Source organism: Perognathus longimembris, chromosome 9, assembly GCF_023159225.1.
Source record: "Perognathus longimembris pacificus isolate PPM17 chromosome 9, ASM2315922v1, whole genome shotgun sequence".
NCBI lineage: Eukaryota > Metazoa > Chordata > Mammalia > Rodentia > Heteromyidae > Perognathus > Perognathus longimembris.
Genome location: NC_063169.1, coordinates 26,894,974 through 26,911,000, shown reverse-complemented (window position 1 = coordinate 26,911,000; position 16,027 = coordinate 26,894,974). Strand labels below are relative to the sequence as shown.

General features: G+C 36.9%; 1 protein-coding gene across 3 annotated transcripts in view; it reads right to left on the bottom strand.

The window, feature by feature from the left end:
* The window catches only part of Rngtt (RNA guanylyltransferase and 5'-phosphatase), a 219,011-nt gene that overhangs the window by 127,112 nt on the left and 75,872 nt on the right, over nt 1-16,027 (bottom strand). For all 3 annotated transcript variants that reach the window (XM_048353850.1, XM_048353852.1, XM_048353851.1), the window contains exon 12: nt 4,013-4,081. In XM_048353850.1, coding sequence (XP_048209807.1) covers nt 4,013-4,081 — 69 coding nt within the window. The remainder of the gene's footprint in view (nt 1-4,012; nt 4,082-16,027) is intronic.

Sequence of the window (16,027 nt, the reverse complement as noted above, 5' to 3'; positions counted from 1 at the left end):
AATGCAATTCTACAGTATGGAAAAGATAAGGAAATACATTTTCCCAACAAGTCTTCAGAAAGAGCATGGCCCTGCCAGTACGGAAATATAAATGTAGTGAACCCAACTAGACTTCTGACATCTAGAGCTATAAGAGAATAAGTGCATGTTATTTTAAACCATCAAGTTTATGGAAATGTGTTAAAGTAGCCATAAGAAACTAATATCATAACGATTATCATAGTATTTTCTAAAGTTTAATTTCTCATCTATCCTTCTCAAAATTTCTGCCATTTCATATGCCATCAATATTATTATTGACTTACTGATTCATCTAAATTTATAAAAAGAATTAAATAGAAAGCTTAAACTAAATGGCATACACCACTTATACCATAAACAAAATTACTGCCCTAAATAATACGTAGCCCTGAAAGTACATATGATAGAAATTAAACTAACTATAGTAAATATGCTCCTACTTTGAAGTCTTAAAATAGATGCACATTCACTGGCCGAAGAGAAAGATTAACAGGCTTAGATATAATTTCAATTATGAAAGATTATATGAAAACTAAGTTGCTCATCATAAAAGGCAATTGCATTTAATTCCTTGTCCCTGGACCATCTAAAAATCATATCTACCCTCACCACACTGGAAGCTACACCTGTCTGTAATCAAGTCTCTTCTTGCCTACTTATACTGAAGACTTAGAACAGCTGAAAATAAATGTTTAAGTTTCTTTTTCTTTGAATATGTAACAGCAATAAAAAAGGGCCACTTTACCCAGTAAAGAAAAGGAACTTGATGACAATGTATAAGTACAATTATTTCAATCTCAGAGAATTAGGTAAGAACATCTTTATTTTGTATTTTTAAGCTATAAAGAAAAATCGTAACATTCCAGAATTATTAGCAAATGTCTTAAACTCTGCACTCTTTAGCAGAAGAATTATATCATTTCAGAAGCAAGAGTACTAAAAGTATTTTAAGCTCTATTGCCTATGGAAAAGGTAGGTACAGGCAAAGTTTTCCTAAAGTAGGATTCCAGATGCCCTAAAGAATTGACAAATTAGACTATATCAAATTAAAGAGCGTGCATAGCACAAGAAGCAATCAAAATCTAGGGAAACCCCAGAGAATGGGAGATGATTTCACTAGCTATTCAACAGATATCCTGAACATATAGACAACTCAAAAAAAAACTGGACAAAAGAACAAGTAACCCTATCAATAAATGGGAAAGAGAATCTAACCGACAGTTCTCACAGGAAGAAATACAAATGGCTAAATCCAGAATAAACCTAACCCAAGAAGTAAAAGACTTTTATAGTAAAAACTATAAAAAACTGAAGAAATAAAAAATGACATCAGGAAATGGAAAGACCTTCCATATGCATGGATAGGTAGAATTAATATTGTAAATGGCTATACTGCCAAAAATAATCTGCAAATATAATGCAATCCTCATGAAAATGCCAATGAAGTTTTCTACCAACTAGAGAAAGGAATCAAAAAATTCAAATGGAACAACAAAAGACCTAGAGTAGCCAAAGCAATTCTAGGCAAAATAAAATAAAATAAAATAAAATAAGGCTAATGATACTAAGCCTCAAACTCTTCTAGACCTATAACAAAAACAGCTCGGTTTTGGCACAAAAATAGACCCAAAAATTAATGGAACAGACTAGAAGACCCAGAAATAAAACCATCTGCTTACAGTTATCAGTTATCTGATATTTGATAAGGAAGGCAAAGATATACAGAGGGAAAAAAGATAGCCTCTTCAATAACTGGTGTTGGGAAAACTGGACATCTATATACAGAAAGCATTTATTTGTCACCTCAACAGTCAACTCAAAGTAGACCAAAGAACTTTGAAATTGTTACAGGAAGGAGTAGGAGAAACACTAGAACTCATAGGCACAGGCAGAAAATTTTTGAATAGAGTCCCAGGGGTGAGACTTGGAAAATTACATCAAACTAAAAAGTTTCTACACAGTAAAGGATGTAGTTACTAAACTAGAAAGATAGACAACAGACTGGGAAAAAATCTTTACCAGTCATACATAAGACAAGGCTTAATATCCAAAATATACCAGGAGCTCAAGAAGTTAGTAAACCAATCACTAAATGGGCAAGGGAGGAAAGACTTTTCAGAAGAAGAGATAATAATGACAAGGAAACATGTGAGGAAATGTTCACCATCCCTGGCCACAAAGGAAATGCAAATCAAAACAACTCTGAGATTCTATCTCATCCCAGTTAGATTGGCCAACCCTGTGAATTCAAACAAGTGCTGGTGAGGATGTGGGGGAAAAGGAATCCTACTGCACTGTTGGTAGGAATGTAAACTAGTACAATCACTCTGGAAAGCCGTCTGGAGGTTACTCAGATATCTTCCCACAACCCAGGCATACTACTCCTAGGCATCTACCCTGAAAATCACAAGCCAAATACTGTAAAGACAGTCACACACCCATGTTCACTGCTTCATTATTCACAATAGCCAAGTTGTGGAAACAGCCCAGATGCCCTACAATATATGAGTGGATCCAAAACATGTGTTAACAATACACAGTGAAATTTTACACAGCCATTAGAAAGAATAATACTATTTCATCTGCAGGGAAATGGATGGACCTAAAACAAATCATGTCAAGTAAGGTAAGTCAAGCTCAGAGTGACAAATGGTACATGTTTTCTCTCATATGCAGAAGCTAGATCTAAAATATACCAGGACATAATAAATTATGCAGGTTTCTAGGCATTCACAAACAATGAGACCAAAGGAAGATACTCTTAGGAGAGGAACAGAAAAGCCAGAAGTGGCTCAAGAGGTAGAATGCTAGCCTTGAGCAAAAAGAAGCCAAGAACAGTACTCAGGCCCTGAGTTCAAGCCCCAGGATAAAAAAAAAAAAAAAAAAAAAAAAAAACACCTATGTAAACCAGTTTCGAGAACAGAGAATTTTCAGGCCTACACAGCAAAATACTAACTTACCTCAAATATATGATGACCATTAAGTTGATGAAAGATCTTCAGGGCATCTCAGAAATTCAAGACAGAATGTTTTTTAATTCTGATGGATGCATGGCTCATGCCTATACCCTAGGTACTCAGATCTGGAGAATCTTAATGCAAAGCCACCCGAGCAGTTAAGTCCACTAGACTACATCTCCAAAGTAATCAGCAAAAAAGCAGGGTGGAGGGCTGGGGATATAGCCTAGCGGCAAGAGTGCCTGCCTCGGATACACGAGGCCCTAGGTTCGATTCCCCAGCACCACATATACAGAAAACGGCCAGAAGCGGCGCTGTGGCTCAAGTGGCAGAGTGCTAGCCTTGAGCAGGAAGAAGCCAGGGACAGTGCTCAGGCCCTGAGTCCAAGGCCCACGACTGGCAAAAAAAAAAAAAAAAAAAGCAGGGTGGGAAGTGTGTCTCAAATGGCAGAGTACAAACGGAGCAAATAGAGCAAACATGAGGCCCTGGGTTTAAACCCCAGTACCAAAAATTTTTTTAAAAAATAGGTAGGTAGAAAATTTTTCTTTTCAAGTAGTTGGCAACTCCTTGAATTTTACCTACCCTACAGCAAAATGAAGTTTTAGAGATGCTAATACTTAAAGGTATAATAACCAACAAAAGGAAGTAATCCCTTTAATGTTACTGACAGGTTTCTAGTAAATATAAAGTGACACTAACTTTGCAAGTATTATAACAAAATTAATCATTTTAAAAACTGAATTCCTTTAAAAGTGATACTAAACAATGCCTATTTCTTTCATTAAGGAAAAATAAGACAAATGTTTAGTATTATATATTTAGCTATAAATGAAATCTTCCAAAACTAAATCATTTTAAGGGAAAGGAATGGCACAGCAGTAAATGAGTCTAAGGAAAAGGTACTTTCTAAATATATGTACACTGTACAAACAGATACAAGCATGAGCACATGTTTGCATGCATGTATACACACACACACACACACACACACACACACACACACACGCACGCACTCCAAGGATAAATGAACTTACTCCAGTAGGCTGAAAAATAAGTCCATCCATTTCATGACTGACTTCTTTGGCAAAATTTCCTTCCAGTAGCTATAAAACAAATACATGTGTTCTTTAGAAATACAATGATCACTTAAAACTTGTTTAAGTTACTTGAAAAGCTTCAAATACTTTTAATACATAAACTGTAAGAACTAAAGATGCATATATGGGAAAAAGCAGGGAAGAGGTAGACCAGAGATAATATACTGAAATATTTTAAAATATATTCCATGAATATTGCCATTATAAGGTAGAAGAACTATTCTGAGTAGTCCTCACCATAACTGAAATAATGGATAAAAAGGTGGAAATAATTAGCCATAATGCATTAGACAGTTATATTAAGTAGGTTTTTAATATATTCACCATAAAGAAACAATACAAGTTTAAAGTGGTAGATAACTAGTACCATCAGCTGAACACTGTCTGATACACACATGAATCAGAAGGTCACACTATGCTTCATAAATATGTAAAAATATTATATGACAATCCAAAAGATAAATTACTGAAAGCACAATTTTTAAATACATTGCCAGGCCTGAACACAAGAAAAGAAGAGCAAAAATAAACAAAAGTAGATATTCTAAATAGCAATAACTGGAATAAAAAAATAAGAAGACACACACAAAAAGGAGAGAGCAAAGAAACATGCTTGGGGACAAGACTTTATAACCACAGTTGAGCTTAAATATGGGGATTATAGCCCAAAACACATTATGTTTTCATAACCTTCTGGTAATTTTTTGTCTTTCTTTTTTGTTTTTATATTTTTCCAAAGAGGAGAAGGATGAGAGGGCAGTTTGAAAACCCACATTTCCTTTAAACTGCTATGACTTTAAACCAGTGACTGCCAGAAAATAGGGAAGTAGAGAGATGAGGTTAGTATTTAACAATCTTCAGTAACAAAAGCAGGAAATTTTCTGGAGATGGATGGACAGCTGTATAACAATATAAATATATTTCATGCCTCTGGGCTGCAAACTTCAACACAGGTAAAATGGGACTGGAAACATGGCTCAAGTGGCAGAGGGCTTGCCTACCAAGTATAAGGCCCTGAGTTTCAAATTCCAAGACAGTCAAAAATAGAAAAAAGATAAAGTGGTAAAACTTTGAGATACACACTCGCATACACACATGCACACATAAGTTAAAATGTTCTTGATGTTCTCTCCTTTCCTTTTATTGCTGCAGTTAAGAAGATAGGGAGATGGCCAAGCTGGGGTTCTCAGAGCCATATAGGACGTAATCAAACAGCCAGAAATTTCAAAATACTTCAAAAATTCATACTTTTGTCTGCAATTCATTTACAGGCTTAAAGAATCTGGCTACTTGAGAGTAAAACTCAGTATAGATTAAAAGCACTGATTTTTTTTATAAGCAAAAAGGAAAAAAAGAAAAACTCCAAGAATCAGTGTCACAAGTCCACTCATATTCTTTGATAATACGAAAAACAATGTTAAACTAAAATATTAATTTATATATGTGATACATTTATACTGTAGAAAAATTCTGAATTCAGGCTCATACTGAAAAGTTAAAGAAAAATGGATGCGGTGACACAGACTGGCCTGGGTTTCCACATATCAAAAAGTAATGATGGGGCTAGGAATGAGGCTTAGTGGTAGAGTGCTTGCCTAGCATGCATGAAGCCCTGGGTTCGATTCCTCAGTACAACATAAACAGAAAAGGCCAGAAGTGGCACTGTGGCTCAAGTGGGAGAGTGCTAGCATTGAGGAAAAGAAGCTCAGGGACAGGGCCCAGGCTCTTGAGTTTAAACCTAACCAGAACTGGCCAAAAAAAAAAAAAAAGTACAATAAAGGTTCAATCAAGAGTAAAACACACAATCTTGACATTCACCTGTTTAAAAAAAACAACTTGCTAAACTTATAGCACAAACTATGCTGAGTTATGATACAAAAAATAAAATACTGTAATAATATCCCTTAAAAAGTTAAAAGAATTTCTAATACTAAAGGTGAGGTGGCTCAACCAGCGGAAGACTTGACTGTCATGCCTGAGGACCTAAGTTCAAATTCCAGTACCACCAAGGGAACAAAAAAGAATTCTAATGAATTTTTAAACTTCAGATTTAGTCAGCCCACCTTATTTACAGGTTTGTTACACATGGATTTATTATAAGCTGTTTTGACTGAATGAAATAAGCAAACATTAGTTACTGTATAATTACAAAGCTCAGATGACACAGAGAAGCTCTCAGTCAGGCCTGCATTATCATCAGTTGTATTTAAAGTGTGTGATCTACTTAGTGTTTCCCTGCTCTTAATTTTGTGAAAATATCTTCCTAAAAGCAAGTGCTGCCCAAAAGGCAAGGTAAAAATTAGTGGGATAAAGTGATCACGTATTAAAGTTACTTTAAGTGATAAAGTGAATTTTTTAAATTTGTTAAAAGGCAGCACATTTTTAGCAGAAACTCAGTGGCATGGAAAAAAAATGAGTCAAGTATTTGCAGTAAGGTACTGAACTCTATGCACTAAAGCATTCATTTTTTCCACAATGGCGGTCTCATTGGAACCATATACCTACAGGTGCCAAAGATCTATAGCATAATAGTCATTTGGGATGAACTATATATTTGCCAAAGATGAACTTTCTCCCTGAGAGTGACCCAGTCCTCACTGAGGAAAGCACAGACAGTGGTTGTTGTAATTTGTCAATGACAAGTTCCACCAGTTTTCAAAATGCAAGTTGTAGTCATAAAGCAGTGTTTCTGTTTTTAAATTCCAAGGTAGGAATAAAGTTTCCAAAAAGAAATCAATCTTTGATTAAATCAAAGGTCACCAATATGAAAATCCCAAAGAAATGGAGAGGATGAGGTAATAAATAGGTCAAACAAGGAAGGTGTATTTAGCAAGAATGATGGACAGTCTTTGAGAGAAGAGTTCAAATCATGCAGCCTTCATAAAAGAGGCATACTTGGAAGGCAAAAGAATTAATGCCCTTAAAACTAGGATAGCTTTTTTGGTCAGTTTTCACTTAGTAATTTCAATATCGAGCATAATTTAAAACTTACTTTGGTATTGACTCTAATAATATATTCTAAAATAAAATGTCTTGTATGTTTCACCTAATCTGTCTATAAGGTTGGCCAGAAAGGAAACCTACCACATGGTTCAAGCAGGAAGAAGTTTATTGGGGGAAGCAAACTGCTAGCCCACACAAGATGGAGGCGTGGGGAGACAGAGGAGAAGGAAGAAGGGAAAAAGAGAAAAGAGCAAGACAGAGTAAGAGAGAAAAGGAAAGAGAGCAGGGACTGTGTTGAGACAGGTTATACAGGAAAAGGTGGGAGGTATGGCCAGGTGGATTGGATCTGACCTCAGAGAAGGAGGAGGTAACTGCCTCCAGGTGTGTCAGCCACCTAGGTGGCTTAAACAAGTGGGGGGCATCTGCGTGGAGCCCTCCCAGGGGTGGACCTTACACTCCAGCCTTTTAATAATTATGAAGAAGGGTAGGGACTCTCTCTGGCTACTTGCTGCCGGCTAGTGGCATCGACATGAGGGGTAAAAGGCAGAGATGTGACTCCTCCAGGAGAAAGCAAGCAGCAGCTATCCCTTGGTGGTAGAGGCCAGTCCTTGAATGAAGCCTGGAAGAGGCAGGGGCTGTAACTTGTTAGGAATTGGTCACAAATACTTGTCAGAGTTATTTCTCTAAAACTGCCCATTTTTCCCTTTGTCTTGTGGAGTAGATCAAACACAGAATGGCTAGCCTTTGTGAGGGAATCTAGAGGGGATCACTGGACCCCAGCCTGCATCACACGTTCCAGGGAACTAGCCAAAAGGTTAAGCCATTGAGACTGATTTTCTTGCCTATGAGGCTTTCTGACTTTATGGAGTAGTTTGGTGAATACATAGAGGAGTCCACAAGGACATAGACAGGGGGTCTGCAAGGACATAGAGTCAAATTCTCAATTCAGGCATCCCTGAAATGAGAACAAACTGGCCAAAAAGGCATAAGAGGTGCCTCTGGCATGGTCAGAGGACCTGTAGACAGGAGTCACTCACCAGATGTAGAGAGGAGATGATGTGGTAGATATACATAGCCAGCAATGGTAAAGGCGAGAAATCCAAGGTGAGTTTCCTTTGGTTTTTTGGCAGTCTGGTCCAAGGAGGGGTGGTCAAGGAGGCAGATTAACCCTCAAAAGAGAAGAGGAAGGAGGGATCCAGCAACTCCCGACTCTATCCCCTCCTGAGTCATGGCACCAGATGTTAAGTTTCGCCAGAAAGGACACCCACCACATGGTTCAGGGGAAAGAAAACTGCCAGCCCACACAAGATGGATGCATAAGGAGGCAGAGGGGAAGGAAGAAGGGAAAAAGAGAAAAGAGCAAAAGAGAATAAGAGAGAAAAGGAATGAACGTGGGAACTGTGTTGAGCCGGATGATATAGGAAAAGGTGAGAGATATGGATTGGATTGAATCTGACCTTGGAAGGAGGAGGTAACCAACTACCTGCAGGTAAGCCAGTTACCTAGGTAACTCAGGTACTGAGCACAGATTTAAACAGGTGGGGGTTGGGGGGCATCTGCATGGAACCCTCCCAGGGGTGGACCTTACACTGTCTTTTTCTCTTTTTCTATATTTGAAGTAAAACTTACTTTTGAGTTATACTGTTAACCTAGTCTGCTAAGTATTAAACTAAGCTTTTCTTAGATAATTAACTAGATGATCAACAGCTCAATAACTGCAAGATTCCATGAAGTAATCTTATAGGTATTTCCTGATTACTTGCCAGTATCAGAAACCACATAAAGGATAATGGGGATGATAATGTAAGTCTAGACCACTACGCCTCAAAAATATCTTAATTTCAATTTGACAGTACAAATATTTAAATACAATCATGTAATTAGTCATCTCCCCCATCAATCTTTCTTCAAAGCACTGTTCTACTTACATTGCCTCAGATGTTTTTAAAACACTTCTAACAAAAGAATCTTAATTTAAATAAAATATTTAATTGCAAAACCCTGGAGAAGACTTATATGGTGAACTATCCGAAGCTGGGGCATATTCCCTTTCAGGATTATAATTTATGATTACTTTCCCTCTAAATAAAGTTAGAAGATAATTTAATGAAAGGCAAAAGACTAGGTTTTTAATAAAGCACAGTACTGTTTCCTAAGCTGCTACAGAACTTAAATTTGTTTAGTTAGAAACACAACCATAACATGTGTATACCATCTGAAACATCCTACAGAGGCAAGCAATTGTTCATGAACCACAGAGAAATTGATCAAGGTTATACTAGATGATTAAATCTGAATTGATACTTCATATGTCTCCAAGTCATAAACTGGAAGCCAAATCACTGTAAATGTATAGACATAAAAACAATGCAGAAGGGCTTGCAATTAGAAACATGAGAAACAAAATAGACTGTAAAGTTAAAAACAAAGTCTCTCAGAAATAATAAAAAAAGAACAATAGCTTAAGACAACATTGAATGAGAAACACTTTGGTAATTATTTAAAATAAATTATCAATTCATTATAATACACAAATATATACCAAGAAGATATTTAAACAAGGAATAAATTGCCTCCACCTTTCAGTTTGAGTTTTATTAATATATATATATACATATATATTCTGAGCAAATAGCTTACATAGTCCCAAATGACTGCCTGAGAAAAGTCAACATAGTAATTACACCTGTTGAACTTTTTTTTTTTTTTTTTTTTTTTTTTTGGCCAGTCCTGGGGCTTAGACTCAGGGCCTGAGCACTGTCCTTGGCTTGTTTTTGCTCAAGGCTAGCACTCTACCTCTTGAGCCACAGCACCACAGCATGGCTTTTTCTGTTTATGTGGTTCTGAGGAATCGAACTCAAGGTTTCATGCATGCTAGGCAAGCAGTCTACCCCTAAACCACATTCCCAGCTGTGTTGACTTCTTTTATGTACTCTCATTGTTTCCCTAAAAGCCAAGTTTTTGCTTAACCAATCAAAAAGAAATGGAAATCTGAACTCACCTAGGTACTTAATCTTATGTTTTCCATTCCCAAAATATAACCAATTCAAGTTGAGATTAATCAATTCCTCTATCTGCTAAACATTTCTAATTAGTAATTATTCTGTATCATTCATATTGCTTGCTCAACACAAAACCAATAGTATTAATTCTGCATAAAAGAATGATTTGTTTACTACTACTTACCAATGATGCCTAAACAACTATGTCATTAAAGACAGCTAAGCAAAATATACAGATTTCCCAATAGTATCATTGGTTCTTTCATTAACCTGAATTTGTGTAATTAAAAATAGATATAATATGTCTAATGAACCCCATCTGAAAAAAAACTTTCCAAAAAATTCTCTAAGAAATACAACTTATTGTCACTGTTCGTCTTTTAACAAAATTTCTCTCATAATTCCAATCTAGGCAAGAACTGAAGTTCTTTTTGTCAAGTTTTCCTATTTTTCTTTTGAATTTCAAAATTTAGACATCATTTACTCATTTAACAAACATTCATTTGGTGTCAACAAGTACCAACCATTCTACTAAGCAATTGAGACTAAAGAGGTAAGTCGGTCTTCTATCCTGGAAGAATTAATGGGAGGGCCTTATATGAAATCAGATGCCTACAGGTGTCAGACTACAAACTTTAAACTAAATAACAGGAACGAGTGAAACCTATCATCAACTAGAGAGGAGGACACCCTCATGGAGAGGAGGAAGTCCTCCTCTCCATGCAGTCAAATTCAGCATTTTTTGTTTGTTTTGATTTTTTTGGTTGCAGGGCTTGAACTCAGGGCCTAGGTTCTGTCTCTGAGCTCTTTTGCTCAAGGCTAGCTCTCTACCACTTTCAGCCACAGCTCCACTTCCAGATTCAGTATTTTTTAAGCACTACATAAACTTAAAACTTTTGGTACTCACAATTTATGACTCCCAACTAAAAAGGACCTCAATACATACAATGTAGTCATTTTACAATAAGTGCTTTTAATATAGTTGTTTAAAGACTTCTAAGGGAATAGAAAATCAATTACATTTTTAACTCTTCATTTTAGATTTATTCATATGTTTGTTGAATAAGAATTATGTACATTTTTTAATGATAAACAGAATCAGAGAAAAAAAGTAACAAATATAAAACTATGTAAGGGCTGGGCATCCGTGGCTCATGCCTGTAAACACTAGCAACTCAAGAGGCTGAGATCTAAGGATTGCCAGCCTGGGCAGGAAAATCCCTGAGACCTTTATCTCTAATTAACCAAGTGGAGCTGTGGTACAGCCTTAAACAAAAAGCTCAAGGACAGTGCCCAGGCCCTGAGTTCAAGCCCCCAGACTGACACCAAAAAATATCTATCTATGATACTATTCTAAGCACTTTACATATATTAATCATTGCAGCCTCATAATAATCACATGAAGTGCAACTACTATCACCTCATCTTAAAAGATAAAATTAGGAACTTGTCCATGGTCAGAAAAGAACTGAGAACCCAAATTCATTCTACATCATCCAGAATCCATATTCTTAACTGATATTCTAAGTTAGAGTATTGCTTCCCCCAGAAAGTTCCTAGTCTAGGTTAAATGCTCCTTTGAAGCACTACCATAGTAGCCTGTATGTCACTCTATCATAGGATCTTCCTATCTTTCAGGTTATAGAATTGACCTGTACCCTTTATGAGGTCAAGGATCATATCTTATATACATCCAATATTCAGTATCCATTATATATATGAAAACATAAAAAGATAGACATTTAAGTTGTACAGAATTAAAACATAAAAAAGTAGAATAGACATTTAAAAAGTACTGATTCTACTTAGTACAGAATTAAAAGGCTGATATTTTGAAAAAGCTAATACCTTCCCTCAAAATTAACAACTTTTTCTCACAAGCCATCTCTTATTACTTTCATTATCTTATGATTTGATCTCCAATGGGGCAACAGCAATGTTCTAACTGGTCTCTTTGCTGCTAAATTACTCTATTTGCTAAAAACCTTTCTGTACTTTCTGATTCCAGAACAGAATTCCTAGAACAATTTGTTATTTCTAAAACTCTTTGAATGTTACTTTTACATAGTTCTTTTTCCTTTCTTCTGAAGAACCTCTCCTGAATGCATTTCTAATCTAAACACAATAAAACACTTCGCTCTCCAAAACACTCACATATTTTAATACCAGTAAGCCTTTGTTCATCTACAATCTGTATCCAGATTGCAGTTTGTAAGAAACATAAGAAAATATTTGTTTTGAGAGTAGAAAGCATTACCTACTTGTTAGGAAGAATATTAAGCTCTTTTAAAATAAACAGAAAGATACAATGGATATTTACCCATGTATGTACAAGTAGTAAAAATAGAACCAAACTATAAAACTAAGTAATCTGAATGTCACCAGGGAGAAAAAAGTTTGAAGATAAAATAAATTACTCAAAACTTCATCCAGGGGCTGGGAATATGGCCTAGTGGTAAAGTGCTTGCCTCATATACATGAAGCCCTGGGTTCAATGTGTCAGCACCACTATAGAAAAAGCCAGAAGTGGCACTGTGGCTCATGTTGTAGAGTGCTAGCCTTCAGAAGAAAGAAGCCAGAGACAGTGCTCAGGCCCTGAATTCAAGCCCCAGGACTGGCCAAAAAAAAAAAAAAAGAATTCATCCAAACACATGGTAGTGGGCACCTATAATCCCAAACTGAGGAGTCTGAAGCAAGAAATTGAGAGTTTGAGGCCAACTTAGGATATATAGCCAGAAGCAGTCTCCAAATATAAACAAACAAAACAAATAAGCAAAATGCATTCATTCTATGTTTAAACAGATGTGTATTGCCTGGCTTTTGCTCTCAAATACTGAGAAATAGCCCTAGAATGACCTGCCTGACAGGAGTATCTTTGTTTGCCTGGTGGGTCTGGAAAGTCTACCAACACGAATTATGAAAAGATTTTTTTACATAATTTTTTTCAGGGTGGCAAAATATTTATTTTTTTCTTTTATTCTCAAAGTGAAGTACAGAGGGGTTACAGTTTTATATGTAAGGCAGTGAGTACATTTCTGTTCAACTTGTTACCTCCTCCCTCATTCTCCCCCACCTCTCCCCTCTCCCTATTCCTCTCCCCTTGATGAGTTGTTCAGTTGGTTTACACCAAATGGTTTTGTAAGTATTGCTTTCAGAGTCATTTGTCTTTTTATTCTTTGTCTCTTGATTTTGATATTCCCTTTCCCTTCCCTAGTTCTAATACAAGTATATACAGTATCCAGGGTACTCAGATGAGATACAGTGATAGCGGAGGTACAACCACAGGAAGGGAATACAAGAGAAACAAAAAAAGGTACAGATGAAAAGGTTTTAGACAAGCCATAACAGGTCAGATTGACAGGGGAGTTGACACTAAAAATGTATTGGTCTAATCTTCTAAAACCTCAAACTGAAACACAGAAGCACTATGGTGAAACACCCATACAAACTATGGACACAGAAGCCGGGGTGAATATCTGTGGCTGACAGTCCTCTTTACTGTCACACTTGAGTACTGATATTCACCATAGACTAGAACAGGTAGCACTGGTAATGACCCCACAGAAGAAAGGCAGTAAGGAGCTTTGCACTGGGACTCTCAAATTTTATGCCATGTGTCACTTGACTGGTTTTAATTTGCATCCTTATTTAATGAACCACACAATCCTAAGTGTGATGCTTCTCAAGTTCTGTGAATCATTCAAGTGAAATCTTAAACCAGAGAACAGTCAATAAGGGCTCCACAGTTTGTAGCCATCAAGGCTAAGGTAGCCCTGTGTACCCCCAAACTTAAGGCAGATGTCTGACATTTAGCCCAACATTTCCCAATAAAATTTAGGTTGTCTTCCCAACCGTAGGAAAGCTTATGATGTCCCTTGTGGGACATTATTGCCAAGAGGAATTCAGGAAGTGGCAAATTGCAGAATGATAGCACAGTTGCCCTCTAAGTTAATGAATAAAGTGACCTACTTAGCCACCACAGTTGAGACCTTTATCTTAGTTTTAACAGGCATTGAATATCTCCTGATGAGGACTGCCCACACTGGGATACCAAATGGCATTTAGCTCTAAACATGTTCGGTAACCTGATAAAGTACTAGGAAAATAAAAGTGAGGCTTTAAAACTTCAGTTCCGGGGCTGGGGATATGGCCTAGTGGCAAGAGTGCCTGCCTCGGATACATGAGGCCCTAGGTTCGATTCCCCAGCACCACATATACAGAAAATGGCCAGAAGCGGCGCTGTGGCTCAAAGTGGCAGAGTGCTAGCCTTGAGCGGGAAGAAGCCAGGGACAGTGCTCAGGCCCTGAGTCCAAGGCCCAGGACTGGCCCAAAAAAAAAAAAAAAACTTCAGTTCCCAAAATATAAAAAGCAAGTAACATTTCCTTATTCTTTGTATCAGTTTTAAGCTAGGACAGAAATAGCTAAAAACAAGACCTAAGATTTCTATCAAGAATGCAGCCTAAATTACATCATGAAAAGGATAATTCTTTTGTGTCCTGTATTCAAAGTATTTAACAACATTTGAATGAAGCAAACTATCTGGCACACTAATATTGTATACAAAAACTTTTAAAGAATATCTGTTTTCATTAATTGTACTATAATCAGACTTTTCTGTGTACAACTGAAAATTCTTAGTTCTCTTTCATTGATCTGTATGTACATTTTTCTCCTAGAAAGGCCTCATTCTGCCAGAACTGCTAGCTCATGCCTGTAATCCTGGCTTCTACACAGGAGGCTAAGCTATGAGGACAGTGGCTTGAAACCAGCCCAGGTAAGGAAGGTTCTAAGACTCTTATCTCTAGTCAACCACCAAAGGCCTGGAAATAGACCTGTGGCTCAAATAGGAGAGCACCAGCCTTTAGTGAAAGACCTAAGGGACAGCACCCAGGACCTGAGTTCAAGCATCAGTACTGGCACACATACATGGACATATGCATACACACATGCACACACAATACACACACTCTCTTTTCATAGGGACTTCACATACATACACAGTGTATGTGAACATATATATGCACTCATAGTCCCTAAGCTAAGTCTAGGAATTCTATGGGCATGAAAAATGGGAAGAGAAATGAGTGTGATGATTAATCTTGATTATCAACTTGACTGAATTGAGAAGTGCATGAAGGATCAGTAAAACATACCTTTGGTATGCCTTTAGACTGTTTCTAGACAAGATTAAGGGGGAAAGACTCATTCTATATATGGATAGAACATCCATAGGCTGGTTGCCCAGATACCAAAAAAAGAAAGAAAGAAAGAAAGAAAATGGAAAAAATGTAGAGCTCCCTATCATAGTCCTTTCCTTCCTTCCCCCTTTCCTTTATTCCTCCTCTCTAGCCTCCCTAGCCTCACTCAGGTCCTGGGTGCTGTCCCTTAGCTCACTCACTAAAGTCTGGTGCTCTCCTATTTGAGCCACAGGTCCATTTCCAGGCCTTTGGTGGTTGACTGGAGATAAGAGTCCATACTGGCACACCATCCCTGCCATAATGAACTAAAACCTCTGAAACCTTGACCCAAAATAAACAATTCATTCCTGTAAGTTGAATAGCTCACTACACTGTAAATAAACTATATCCATTCATAGAAAAAATTAGTCAATTCATTTTACTTAAGAAATACAAAAGGAGACCTCCAATGAATGGAAAACCACTCTCCCATTATCAATCCAACAGTTTGAGGCTCTAGAAACGCAGAAAGAAAATCACATTATCTATTTCATCAAAAAAGGCCTCTATATAACGAAGTATGGAAATGGGTAAGATAACATGCTTAACCTACAACATTTATAATACTGCAATTCAACACCTGATAAAGTTGTTAAAGCAATTCAGAGGGGAAAGAAAAATATCTAATGACCTACACAGCAGATGAAAATGAACCTCAATACTAACCCTTCACTATATCCATACCTTAATTTACTATACCCAAACACAAAAGCCAACCCACAAGGCTCTCAGAAGAAAACAGGAGAATATACTTGTGACTTGAGGTAGGC